Source organism: Xenopus tropicalis, chromosome 3, assembly GCF_000004195.4.
Source record: "Xenopus tropicalis strain Nigerian chromosome 3, UCB_Xtro_10.0, whole genome shotgun sequence".
NCBI classification, from domain to species: Eukaryota; Metazoa; Chordata; class Amphibia; order Anura; family Pipidae; genus Xenopus; species Xenopus tropicalis.
The window spans coordinates 71,908,155-71,921,587 of NC_030679.2; the positions used below are offsets into that span (position 1 = coordinate 71,908,155).

Sequence of the window (13,433 nt, forward strand, 5' to 3'; positions counted from 1 at the left end):
GGGTGATTAATCAACATTCAGGTTTAGTTTTTATTTTGCTGTGTTGCCATGGGGGCAGCTTATCTGTTATATGCTATGTAACCTGTACCTTTTCTCCTTTTTTTCCCCCAGCTTAAATGGCTGCCCCCCATGGCTACACAGCAGCTTGTTTATATGAACTATAGTAGCATTTCTGTAGCAAAAACACATAAAATTTTTTGGTGTTACTGTTCCTTTAAATTAAAAGGTGTACATATGCTATACTGACTTCTGGTACACTGCTTTGCTGCTGAATGAGAATTGTATATTGCAGGAAGGGTATTTTGTCACCATATTTGCTTATAAGCACTCGATCTGTCCTAAAGCAGTGGGGGTATTTCAGTGTTATGTTTATAGTACAAGACTATAGAAATCTCCTGACTATGTGGCTAAAACTGGCATTATAGAGCTGCCCACTTTAAGACTCCCATGGACATTACAAGACCAGGTATTAACTTTACCCTAGGTCATGATGTTGTACACCTGTTCTGTACCTAAGCATGGATATAGAGAACTTCCATTTTACATTTTTCAGAATACCTGAAAAAAAATCTGGGAAATTTGATACCACCCAGTGACTAAATGCCTACTTCTACCATGGGTTGGTGCTTCTTCTGTGAACAACACACCTACCAATAGTTGTTTTTAGCTGGGCTGGCTGCCACCATCTTTCTTTACCTACTCAGACATGACATGCACCAAGTCAGACGATGCTGAAAACTCCTCTGGGTGAGTGGGTTTTCATGGACTAGGCATGCTGTTACTGGAGAAGCCTAACAAATTGGGGTCCCTACCCTGCCCAATATGGCTAACTTTCCTTGTCCTTAAAATTCTGCCCTCAGTAAACCTTGAAGATGCTACATTTAATCCTTATTTCTCTAACATAATACCTTTACAATGTATCATTAACGTAACCTGACTGTTTAGGACCCCAGTGCTAACCCTTGAGTTTGACACCAACCTGGACACTATCTGCAAAGGGTTTGTATGTTCTCAACATATGTGTATCTTTCCTCTCTTTAAAAACCAAAGGATTATTTGCTTCTGCTAAAGTTAAAGACAGCGTGTACATGCATGTGATGACTTGACTAGATTGTAAGCTTCACTGGGGCAGGTACCAAATGATCAACAGTTTTCATATAGCACTACATAAAACTGGCACATTGTAAGTATAATACAGGCATGGGACCCGTTATCCAGAATGCTCGCGACCTGGGGTTTTCCAGATAAGGGGTCTTTCCATAATTCGGATATCCTACCTTAAGTCTGCTAATAAAATTATTTAAACAGTAATTGAACCCAAAAAGATTGTTTCGGCTCCAGTAAGGAATAATTATATCTTAATTGGGATCAAGTACAAGGTACTGTTTTTTTTATTAGAGAGAAAAATGAACTCATTTTTAAAAATGTGAATTATTTGATTACAATGGAGTCTATGGGAGATGGCCTTTCTGTAATTTGGAACTTTCTGGATAATGGATTTCAGGAAAAGGGGTCTGATACCTGTATTGTGTTTTTGTGGGATAGACCTGACATCTCCTGCTTAATCTATGTTTTCCTTTTTTTTTCTATAACCATACGAGATTGAGTTTATGTATAAGCCTGGGAATATCAGCACAACCCCCTCAGTGATCATCCCTCACCAGCCATGTCTTGACTGGCAAATGTGGTTTGCTGCCCTTGCACACAATTCCCATAGTCCATGGTTTGTCAGCTTTGTTTACAGGCTCTTGCAAGGCAATAACTATGTTTTCCTTGCCTCAGTTCTAGGGTGTAATCCTACACATATTTAGAAAGGTTAAGTGTTATGAGAAGAATAATGCATATAGTTCTCCTATTTAAATTAAAAGTTCTCCCCAGGAAATGCCCCCAAAGACAACATGTTCATTAACAGCAAGAGCAAATATAGTGCACTAAATGCACTTTTTTGAGGGAGAGTCCTGCATGGCACCCATGGGATACCCAGAAAATCCAAGTTTTAGGCAAATAACCTGCTCTATCTATCATAAGAAAGATATGCACAGAGGGCAAGTGAGTAATACCAATTCTCCCTGGGGGGGTGTAATCATTGCTCAAAAATAATTCAACAGGGAGATATCAGCTATAAAATTCATCTACACTTTTAAATATGTATAATTGTATATGTGCTACGCAGGAACTGTTTTATACAAACTGAAGGAGCTCTGTACACCAATGTGGATTAAAATACACACACCACCCATTTGGTAAGAATATTTCTACAGAAAGCTAGTATTTTGGATAAATGAAAACTACCCTGACATTTTGGCAGAAGAAAGGGAATTCTGGTGAATTTAAGGTTTCAAACAATATACATTTCAGTACTGAAAACACCAATGCTGGTATTGGTAGTATGCATGCATTTCTAGGGTGACCCTACCTACCTGCTTGGTTTCATCACTACCTTGTGAATAGCTGGCATCCTCACTAGAATTGTTAGGAAACTTACAGTGGAAGGATTGCCAGCCATTATATTCTTGTGGCACAATGACTTGGGAAAAAAAACAAAACCCTAGAGGGAAGGTATATATCTTTCCCCTTGAATGATCTATGAGGAAGAGCAAATGTAGAATAAAACAAGGGCTTAGTTCTCTACTGAAAACCCATTAAATATGTTAAGTCGAATTACTTACCAACTGTGAAAAGGCAGTGGCCTAACTATAGAGAAAGCAGACTACATGGCTGCAAGGGGGCCCAGTACGACTTTCTCCAATCAAAAAAATGCATTGCATGGGAGGGGCTGGGCATGACCCGGCTGTCTTGGTACATATCGGTACTAACGACAAAATGAACGGTAGGTGGGGGACCTTAAAGAGTGAGTTCAGGGATCTAGGCTCTAAGATTAGGCAAAGGTCCTCCAATGTCATTTTTTTGGAAATTTTGCCGGTGCCACGTGCAAGTTTAGGGAGACAGCGGGAGCTTAGGGAGCTAAATGCGTGGCTAAAGTCTTGGTGTAGGAAGGAAGGGTTTGGGTTCCTAGAGCACTGGGCTGACTTTTCCTTGGGGTACAATCTATACAGCCCTGACGGATTGCACCTCAATGGAAGGGGGTCTGCTGTGCTAGGGGAGAGAATGGTTAAGAGGTTGGAGGAGTGTTTAAACTAGACAAGGGGGGGGTGGGTGAGCTAGAATTCTATGGGAAAATTAGTGTAGACGGGGTAGGGGGACTAGCAAAGGGTTGTGGGGGAGGAGTGAGGGGGGCATATAGTTTATCAGATAAGGAGCTTCCGTTACAAGGAAAGCAGTCTCATAATTGCCTTAGCTCTAATTCTCCCTTAGCTAATGTAAACATCAGAGGGAGAAGTAATAATCTCCGCTGCATGCTGGCTAATGCGCGTAGCTTGTCGGGTAAATTAGGGGAGCTGCAGGCTATTGCATGTATTGAAAACTATGATTTAATAGGTATCACTGAGACCTGGTGGGATGATAAATGCGACTGGGCTGTGAATTTAAATGGTTATACACTTTTTAGGAGGGACAGAGAGATTAAAAAGGGTGGAGGGGTTTGTCTTTACGTAAAGTCAGATTCAAAGCCATGTAATAAAGACATTACCAATGAAAACGTCGAATCTCTTTGGGTAGAAATTTCAGTAGGGCTGAAGATCACAAAGAAAATGATCATTGGTGTATGCTATAAACCACCCCGTATAGATGAGGGGGATGAGGCCCAGCTATTGTTGCAAATGGAGGAGGCTTCAAAACTGGGTCAAGTTGTTATTATGGGGGAATTTAATTATCCGGACATTGACTGGAGTAATGGGGTGGCTAAGTCAGAAAAAGCTAGTAGGTTTGTAAATATGCTAAATGACAACCTTTTATTTCAGGCGGTTCAAGAACCCACTAGGAATGACTCTATTTTGGACCTGGTGATTTCTAATAATAATGAACTCATCTCTAACATTTGTGTGGTTGAGCATTTGGGGAACAGTGATCACAACATGGTCTCCTTTGAGATAATGCTGCAGAGACAGCTCTATAAGGGAGTAACTAAAACGCTCAATTTTAGACGTGCAGACTTTGCCAGTATAAGGGCATCTCTGCAATGTGTCAACTGGGAAAGGCTTTTCATGGGGTTAGACACAGAAGGAAAATGGAACATCTTTAAAACATTGCTTTGTAGGTATACACAACAGTATATTCCCCTTGTAAGCAAGGAGAGGCATCGCAAAGCAAAACCTTTATGGCTGAATAAAAGTGTTATTGTCGAGGTTGGTAAGAAAAAACGTGCTTTTAGGGCATTCAAGTTAGCTGGGACAGCAGAAACTTTCATCAGGTACAAGGAAGCAAATAAAGCATGCAAAAAAGCTATCAAGCAAGCTAAAATAGAAATGGAAAGGGATATTGCTGCTAGGAGTAAAAAGAATCCTAAATTATTTTTTAATTATGTGAATAGTAAAAAAATGAAGCAAGAAGGGGTGGGAACCTTATTATCACGGGGGGGGGTAAGTTGGTTGATGAGAACGGGGAAAAAGCTGAAATTTTGAACTCTTATTTTTCATCTGTCTATACATCTGAGGAGCCAGATAATGAAGGCTTCCCTTGTAATATGCCCAGTTCTAGTAATTTAGCTACTGATGCATGGGTCACTCGGGAGGAAATTCAAAAGAGACTTGAACATGTAAAGGTAAACAAAGGTCCAGGGCCGGATGGGATTCATCCCAGGGTATTAAATGAGCTGAGCGCTGTGATTGCCAAACCTCTTCACTTAATTTTTCAGGATTCATTGAGGTCTGGCATGGTGCCAAGAGACTGGCGGATTGCTAATGTGGTGCCGTTATTTAAAAAGGGATCCCGTTCTCAGCCTGAAAACTATAGGCCTGTTAGTCTGACATCAGTAGTAGGAAAACTTTTGGAAGGGGTAATAAGGGATAGGGTACTTGAATACATTGCAGTTCACAATACTATTAGATTGTGCCAGCATGGTTTTATGCGTAACAGATCTTGCCAGACTAATTTAGTCGCCTTTTATGAGGAGGTGAGCAGGAACCTCGATGCTGGAATGGCAGTTGATGTCATCTACTTGGACTTTGCTAAAGCGTTTGATACAGTACGTCACAGAAGGTTAATGATCAAATTAAGGAATATTGGCCTAGAACATAATATTTGTAATTGGATAGAGAACTGGCTGAAGGATAGAGTACAAAGATTGGTTGTAAATGGAACATTTTCTAATTGGACCAGTGTGGTTAGTGGAGTACCGCAGGGGTCAGTCCTTGGTCTTTTGCTTTTTAACTTGTTTATTAATGACCTGGAGGTGGGCATAGAGAGTACTGTTTCTATTTTTGCTGATGACACAAAATTGTGCAAAACTATAAGTTCCATGCAGGATGCTGCCGCTTTGCAGAGCGATTTGACAAAATTAGATAACTGGGCAGCAAACTGGAAAATGAGGTTCAATGTTGATAAGTGCAAAGTTATGCACTTTGGTAGAAATAATATAAACGCAAACTATCTACTGAATGGTAGTGTGTTGGGGGTTTCCTTAATGGAGAAGGATCTAGGGGTTTTTGTAGATAACAAGTTGTCTAATTCCAGGCAGTGTCATTCTGTGGCTACTAAAGCAAATAAAGTGCTGTCTTGTATAAAAAAGGGCATTGACTCAAGGGATGAGAACATCATTTTGCCCCTTTATAGGTCCCTGGTAAGGCCTCACCTTGAGTATGCAGTGCAGTTTTGGGCTCCAGTCCTTAAGAAGGATATTAATGAGCTGGAGAGAGTGCAGAGACGTGCAACTAAACTGGTAAAGGGGATGGAAGATTTAAACTATGAGGTGAGACTGTTGAGGTTGAGGTTGTTTTCTCTGGAAAAGAGGCGCTTGCGAGGGGACATGATTACTCTGTACAAGTACATTAGAGGGGATTATAGGCAGTTGGGGGATGTTCTTTTTCCCATAAAAACAATCAACGCACCAGAGGTCACCCCTTCAGATTAGAGGAACGGAGCTTCCATTTGAAGCAGCGTAGGTGGTTTTTCACAGTGAGGGCAGTGAGGTTGTGGAATGCCCTTCCTAGAGATGTGGTAATGGCAGATTCTGTTAATGCCTTTAAGAGGGGCCTGGATGAGTTCTTGAACAATCAGAATATCCAAGGCTATTGTGATACTAATATCTACAGTTAGTACTAGTGGTTGTATTTATAGTTTATGTATGTGAGTGTATAGATTGGTAGGTGTGGGTTAGGTGTGCTGGGTTTACTTGGATGGGTTGAACTTGATGGACACTGGTCTTTTTTCAACCCTATGTAACTATGTAACATGTGTATAAAAATAGAAAATCATGTTTTAATTATTTTAAAATTACTATTAATTTAATTATAAGCATAAATATAAGCACTTTAAGCATAAAAAACTAAGCAAAAAGTTTGTTTCACACAAGCCCTATTCATTACACTCATGTTCAACTACCCTGCAGGTCAGGTTCTGCATAGAACAAAATGCCCTGGGCAGTGCACGCATGTAACAGTGCTGATGTGAATGGCCTACCCTTTGAAATCTGTAATGTACATAAAACTGTCCTTGCCCTTTAATTAGTTGTAAAGAAAAATATTAAACTGTAAAAAATCTTATTAAAAGAACTGCATGTTCCTAAACAGGTCACACTTAGAAATGAGTGTAAAAGAGCTTGAGCTCAGCTACTGGAGTTGCAGGTATTTTATTTTTTAGTTTAAAACTAAAAAAAAAACGCAGACAGAGATCCACATCTGGATGTGGACTTTATGTGCAAGACACCCCACAATGACACTGTAAGGTTACCATGCTTTATTGACTAGTGCAAAACAAAAACCAATAGAAATATAAACATACACAGCTGCCAGAGCTGGCCTGATAAATTCTCTCGACCGTTTGCGGCCAGTTATTGGTACCAGAGCCGTTATCATTACAGGGTTAGAGAATATGCCTTTCCAAAAGGAAACTAATACAAAGTGCACTGTGGGTGTGAAAATACACAACTACCCATCCCTTATATTGTGGTTTTTTTTCTCAAAATTTTGGCAACAAGGAAACAAATACAAAATCAGAAAGCAAAAACAATATGCTTTGGTGTCAGATCCTTTTACCCCGTAGACTCATTCAGTCAGTACTGTGAAATCTTGACAGACCAGAACATGTCCTTTTCAAGAGAAGTGCTTTTTTAATGAAACATGAAGTTGTAACAGGTCATTCTCAGAAGACTAATCACACCTGTGTAACAAAGAAAATAGGCAAATAAATTGTGCATACAAACCCTTAAAGGAATTACATAATGGGCTGAATGTGTGTAAATAAATATAACATGAATTTATTATATGCATATTTACTAGATACGGGTGCCTCCATGACATCTACATGTTCCTGAACAGTTCTAAAGCTAGGCATGCTTTAAGACTCTGTTCTAATTGGCAGCATTCATTTACTAATCTTGTTTACTGGCACTAGCAACATGTCAGGCAGTTTTATGACATGGGTGCATCAGTAACACCAGCACTACCTAAACAGTGCTGTCCAACTTCTGTGGTACCGAGGGCCGGAATTTTTCTTGCCTACATGGTGGAGGGCCGATAATGGAAGCCAGTTTTGACCACTCCCCTTTTTTAAACCACACCCACTTCAAACTACACCCATGTTATCACAAGAGCTTTTAAGACCATCCCCACATTAATGGTGGCAACACAGCAAAAACCCAATGGTTGGTGCTCACTGAAGGGATATCCCCCTTCATTTATATATGAAAGAATTATATTATGTCATACACTTAAATCCATATGCCTCCTCCTCTTCTGTGGATAGCACAGCAACCCCCAGCATATAATTACACCCCTTGGGGACCATATTCCTGCCCTCCCCTGCCTATATGTGCCATACTATGCCTGCCCCCCCTGACCATGTGTGCCATACTATTCCTGCCCACCCCTGCCTATGTGTGCCATACTATGCCTGCCCTATTGCACACACAGGCAGCATACAGTTACATAGTTACATAGGGTTGAAAAAAGACCAGTGTCCATCAAGTTCAACCCATCCAAGTAAACCCAGCACACCTAACACACACCTACCAATCTATACACTCACATACATAAACTATAAATACAACCACTAGTACTAACTGTAGATATTAGTATCACAATAGCCTTTGATATTCTGATTGATCAAGAACTCATCCAGGCCCCTCTTAAAGGCATTAACAGAATCTGCCATTACCACATCACTAGGAAGGGCATTCCACAACCTCACTGCCCTCACCGTGAAAAACCACCTACGCTGCTTCAAATGGAAGCTCTGTTCCTCTAATCTAAAGGGGTGACCTCTGGTGCGTTGATTGTTTTTATGGGAAAAAAGAACATCCCCCAACTGCCTATAATCCCCTCTAATGTACTTGTACAGAGTAATCATGTCCCCTCTCAAGCGCCTCTTTTCCAGAGAAAACAACCCCAACCTCGACAGTCTCACCTCATAGTTTAAATCTTCCATCCCCTTTACCAGTTTAGTTGCACGTCTCTGCACTCTCTCCAGCTCATTAATATCCTTCTTAAGGACTGGAGCCCAAAACTGCACTGCATACTCAAGGTGAGGCCTTACCAGGGACCTATAAAGGGGCAAAATTATGTTCTCATCCCTTGAGTCAATGCCCTTTTTTATACAAGACAGCACTTTATTTGCTTTAGTAGCCACAGAATGACACTGCCTGGAATTAGACAACTTGTTATCTACAAAAACCCCCAGATCCTTCTCCATTAAGGAAACCCCCAACACACTACCATTCAGTAGATAGTTTGCGTTTATATTATTTCTACCAAAATGCATAACTTTGCACTTATCAACATTGAACCTCATTTTCCAGTTTGCTGCCCAGTTATCTAATTTTGTCAAATCGCTCTGCAAAGCGGCAGCATCCTGCATGGAACTTATAGTTTTGCACAATTTAGTGTCATCAGCAAAAATAGACACAGTACTGTCTATGCCCCCCTCCAGGTCATTAATAAACAAGTTAAACAGCAAAGGCCCAAGGACTGACCCCTGCGGTACTCCACTAACCACACTGGTCCAATTAGAAAATGTTCCATTTACAACCACTCTTTGTACTCTATCCTTCAGCCAGTTCTCTATCCAATTACAAATATTATGTTCTAGGCCAATATACAATATATACAGTGACACAATGCTGGATGTGTCAGAGGGAATGTCTGAGGTGTGAACAGGGGAACAATGTGGGTGATTACAGCCAGAGCCTGAGGTGTGAACACTGCAGGGGGAAAACAATGAAGGCATTAAAAGGTGTGAACAGTACAGGGGATTACATGATTAAACAATACAGGGGGATTACAGCCTGAATATGGAGGATGCAGGCTGTAAAAAATCAACTACTGTTACAATTTTTTGTGAGTCTCAAAGTAGTCAGCCAGATCAGCAGGAGAACAGGGGGCCAGGCTTAGGTAAGTGCTTCAAACCATATCATGAAAAGGCTGCATATTTGTTCATTGATGTATATTATAAAGCTGCTTGGAATTGTGTTTACCTTTAAAAAAAAAAAAAAAAAAAAAAAAAAAAAGCTTAATTTGTGTTTGGGTGGAGTTCCCATTTAAATATAATGAATTGATACTTTGGAGTAATACAGGCTGTATTTGCTTTAGAAGAATGATTACTCCTTATAAAAATAAGCTGCTATGTGGGACAGTCCTTTAAGTGAATTCACTGCAGCAGAGCACGTTTTTAATGCAGGTAGCACATAAGCTATGTAGCGAATTAACTCTTAAGGCAATGTCCTGCAGCACTTTAAATCGTGTGTTTTTGAGTGTCCAACATGCAGTGTTAAAGAAACTCCCAAAAAGACTGTTACTCCGTACATATTGCAACCTCAAATGCTGGCACAGATATTCTTTAAGTAGCCCAAAATTACAGCATTTAAACCACCCACAACAGTCTTGTGGGACATCAGATGCCATTTATAGCTATCTACAAAACTAGAGAACCAAAATGGCATTTGTTGCCAAGAGATCTGTATGTGTTGCTTGAAATAATACAAATTTTACATGCTATGTTAACATATTATATAAAACATTTTCCATTTCATTTTTACACCAAATCTGCTGAAGATAATTATTTTTTTTCTTGCATCATGCTCTTACTAAAAAGCATAAGACAGTATTATTAAAGTCTTTAAATATGCACATCAAATAGGGTTAAGGAAGAAGCAAAGACACAGGTGGGAGGGGGGGCAAATGTTAGCAACACAGAGCAATCTTCTTCATTCTCCTTGCAGGATACACATGCACAGTAAAGTGAAAAGCCAGGAATTGTGCTACAGTTATTTTGTGAGATTTTGTTTGTGCTGGAATACATCTGCTAGAAAATGGAGCCCCCCTTAAAATTTATATTGGATCCAACTGTCAATAAAATCTGACACCCGACTGCTGCATGAAGAGACAATTAGGAGAGAGAGATGCTGAGAGGCAGAGTGAAGAGTAACTTGGTTATTTGCAGAATTTTTAACTGATATTTAAAACGGTTTTTCATTTCAGTGTGATGAAGCTTATATTACATTTTCATTTTCACAATCATTCCACTTAAAAGACATTTAAACAAACTCATGCTTTTGCTACTTTCAGTCTGAAATCACAGTTAAATCACAGAAAATCAATTTGACTCTCAAATCGTGGTGGCTTGTGGAGGACAATTGACATATTAAATAAAATTTGTATTAATTGATATAATATTGAGGGGTCCCTCTATAATACAGAGTAATAGAACTGTTCAAGTTAGAAGACTGGTTTTAATTTTATAAGCAGGGAACAATGCAATACAGGATTGGGAAAGCTGTAAAGCTGCAAGAACTGCACTGTTGCACTTATATCTATATATATATATAAGTTGGAAATAGGCTCAGTCTACCTCTGAGTTTACATCTGACTCAGCATGAGGGTGGCTTTATAGAACCATCTGAAGGCACCTGAGAACCCTAATGTCTCAGACAGTCTGGCTAGGCCTCAATAGATCAAATCAGATTATAAGTAGAGAGATTTCACAGCTAAAGGCTGGTAATGGAGTTGCTTGGAAAAGAACAGCGGCTCAGGCTGGCTGCCTAATTGTTCTAGGGCAACAATGCATGCAAGACAGAAAGGAAACTTTAAGGAAGGGAATTTTGACTGCTAATGCACAAAGTAGCTTGGGGTTCACTTCAATTCCTTCAGCCACAATCCTACAACTGAGAAAAAGAGAGACACCATTCTTTGGTCAGTAAATCAGAAAATCCTTGTGAGTTTTTTTAAAGAAATCAAGTCTCAGCAGCTTTCCAAATGACATGATTTATGCTAATGCTATCCGGACATGCTACATAGTGTCAAGATTTGACACCTAAAATCTCCATTTATGTTCACTAAACTAGAGTAACCGCTGACACTGCTTGTTCCTCTGGACCATATTTGTAAAGTGGAAACTTGGGCAAATTTCAAACTTTATATATATATAGAAGTTTTGCAGGAAGCAGCATTTGTAAAAATATTTTCAGGTGTAAAGGAAGTTTTCCCCCACTTTTTGGAGATAAAAGGAAGTATGAAATTTCACTGTTTAAGTCAGAAGCATTTTGTGTGTGCGTGTTTTTTTTGTTTTTTTTTTTTATAAATACCAAGGATCCAGAAGGAAGGGAAATATGTCACAAGGAAACCAAAGACATTCATTCAACTAGAACAAAAGAAATACTCACTGTTGAAGGGTTTCAAGACCAGGAGGCAGGTTGCAGCCTGTGTAAGCTCCATTTATTACACTGTACTCAAGTAAGGCACAGATGCATGGATCCTAGAGAGGTGGACACATCTGGTTAGAATAACATCAACTTCTCAATATTCTACCACTGGGGATTGGCAAGGACACTTTGGGTGAACTAATTATGGGACAGATGCAGTAAAGGGGATGTAAAGTCAAAATCTAAACTCAGTGTTCATAGGAAAGCACTATAAGAGAAAAAAAAAAAAAAAGAAGACTGCAAAGCGCTTAAACACAGCTAACATTTGGTTTAAATAACACACACAAGGATTATGATTTTTGACTTTACATCCCCGTTAAGTTTATATATAGGATATATGGCGCATATGATATTAAAAATGTCATAAAAACTGCTAACTCTAGCAAAGTTTTGTAATTTGGACTGAAAAGACAGATTTGCCCATTTTGGATTTGTCAGAATGTGTACTTTCCAAAAATATACTGTTCCTGTATAGTAATCCTATGACAGCATAGGATTACGTGATTTCAGTGGAATTGTTGGCCCTGTAATTTAAAGAAATTATGCTGATCTCTGAAGCACTGCTTTAACAATTTGGTATTGTACTGCTGGGAGATTTTTAATCAAACATTGGAGATTCTGCATTCTTTAAAAAGAATTACAGTCTGCTACTCCTTGTACTCTGCTGCACACAGCTGCCTGAGGCAAGGTGCTGCTCTGATCGTACAAGGCAGAAATCTCCACAAAAGGTATACATATTTGGGATTGGCACACTCGGAAGGCTAGAGGCTTTTGCTGGCACGTGAACTTCTACTGGCACATAAACTATCTAAACAATCCACATTTACAGCACAGAGAAAGACATCTTGCACAGGGATACGTTTTATTTTAGAAGAAAAAAATGCAAACAAAATACTGCAGTTTATAACAAGCAATTATTTACAACCACTAATTAGCAGTGTCTGAGGTTCTGTTCCAAATACCTCAAAGGCTTCATATAATGAAAAACAGAAGGTTACTTAATAATGGGTATTATGTTCCTTATATGTTTATGTGCAAATCAAAAATAAAAGCAACTTGATCAGTGGATATAGGCAATTATAGTAGTCCACATACCTTGACAAGGACATGCGGATTTCCAAGAACAATCAGCAAAGCCTTTGGCCTAGTTATGGCAACGTTAAATCGTTTTGGGCTGCACAGAAATCCCAGGAGATGTCTGGAATCTTCATGAAGAGAGTCTTCACAAGACCGCACCTAAAACATATGTTCTGTTGCTCTTAATCTAAATATCCACTAGTAGTATTTGGTTTAAAATTACAGACTCCCAAGCAAGTTTTAAGATCACATAAGGCTGTATGCAAAAGAGCCACAGGGCTAAATCACAGTAATCAGCTATTGAAATCTTATTCAGCCCAATAAATAATCCTCAATAAAAAGGAAATATAGAATTCCATCAAGTGGAAACTCCGATAACATTGAACAGTTAAAAGTAGAAACATGTTATATGTAAAACACACAAACTTCACCTGCATATAATGTGTATGCACTAAGTAAATAAAAACACTATAAATGCATTTCCCAACTAAATTCAATAACCAATGAATGGGTTTCTAAATACACAGAATTAGTGTGGTATCAATTATTCACACAGTGGAGTTTCATGTGTTCCTAATGGAGATTTACGGGATTTCACAATAAAAAC

The 13,433-nt window shown here is 39.2% G+C and overlaps 1 protein-coding gene across 3 annotated transcripts in view; it reads right to left on the reverse strand.

Moving 5' to 3' along the window:
• Nucleotides 1–6,777: 6,777 nt before the first annotated feature.
• mov10l1 (Mov10 like RISC complex RNA helicase 1) overlaps nt 6,778–13,433 on the reverse strand; it is a 61,840-nt gene continuing 55,184 nt past the window's right edge. For all 3 annotated transcript variants that reach the window (XM_012959263.3, NM_001079156.1, XM_012959264.3), the window contains 3 exon segments: nt 12,845–12,985; nt 11,711–11,802; nt 6,778–7,215 (listed from right to left, as the gene is read on the reverse strand). In XM_012959263.3, the coding sequence (XP_012814717.2) occupies nt 7,206–7,215; nt 11,711–11,802; nt 12,845–12,985 (243 nt within the window). In that variant the 3' untranslated portion in view covers nt 6,778–7,205.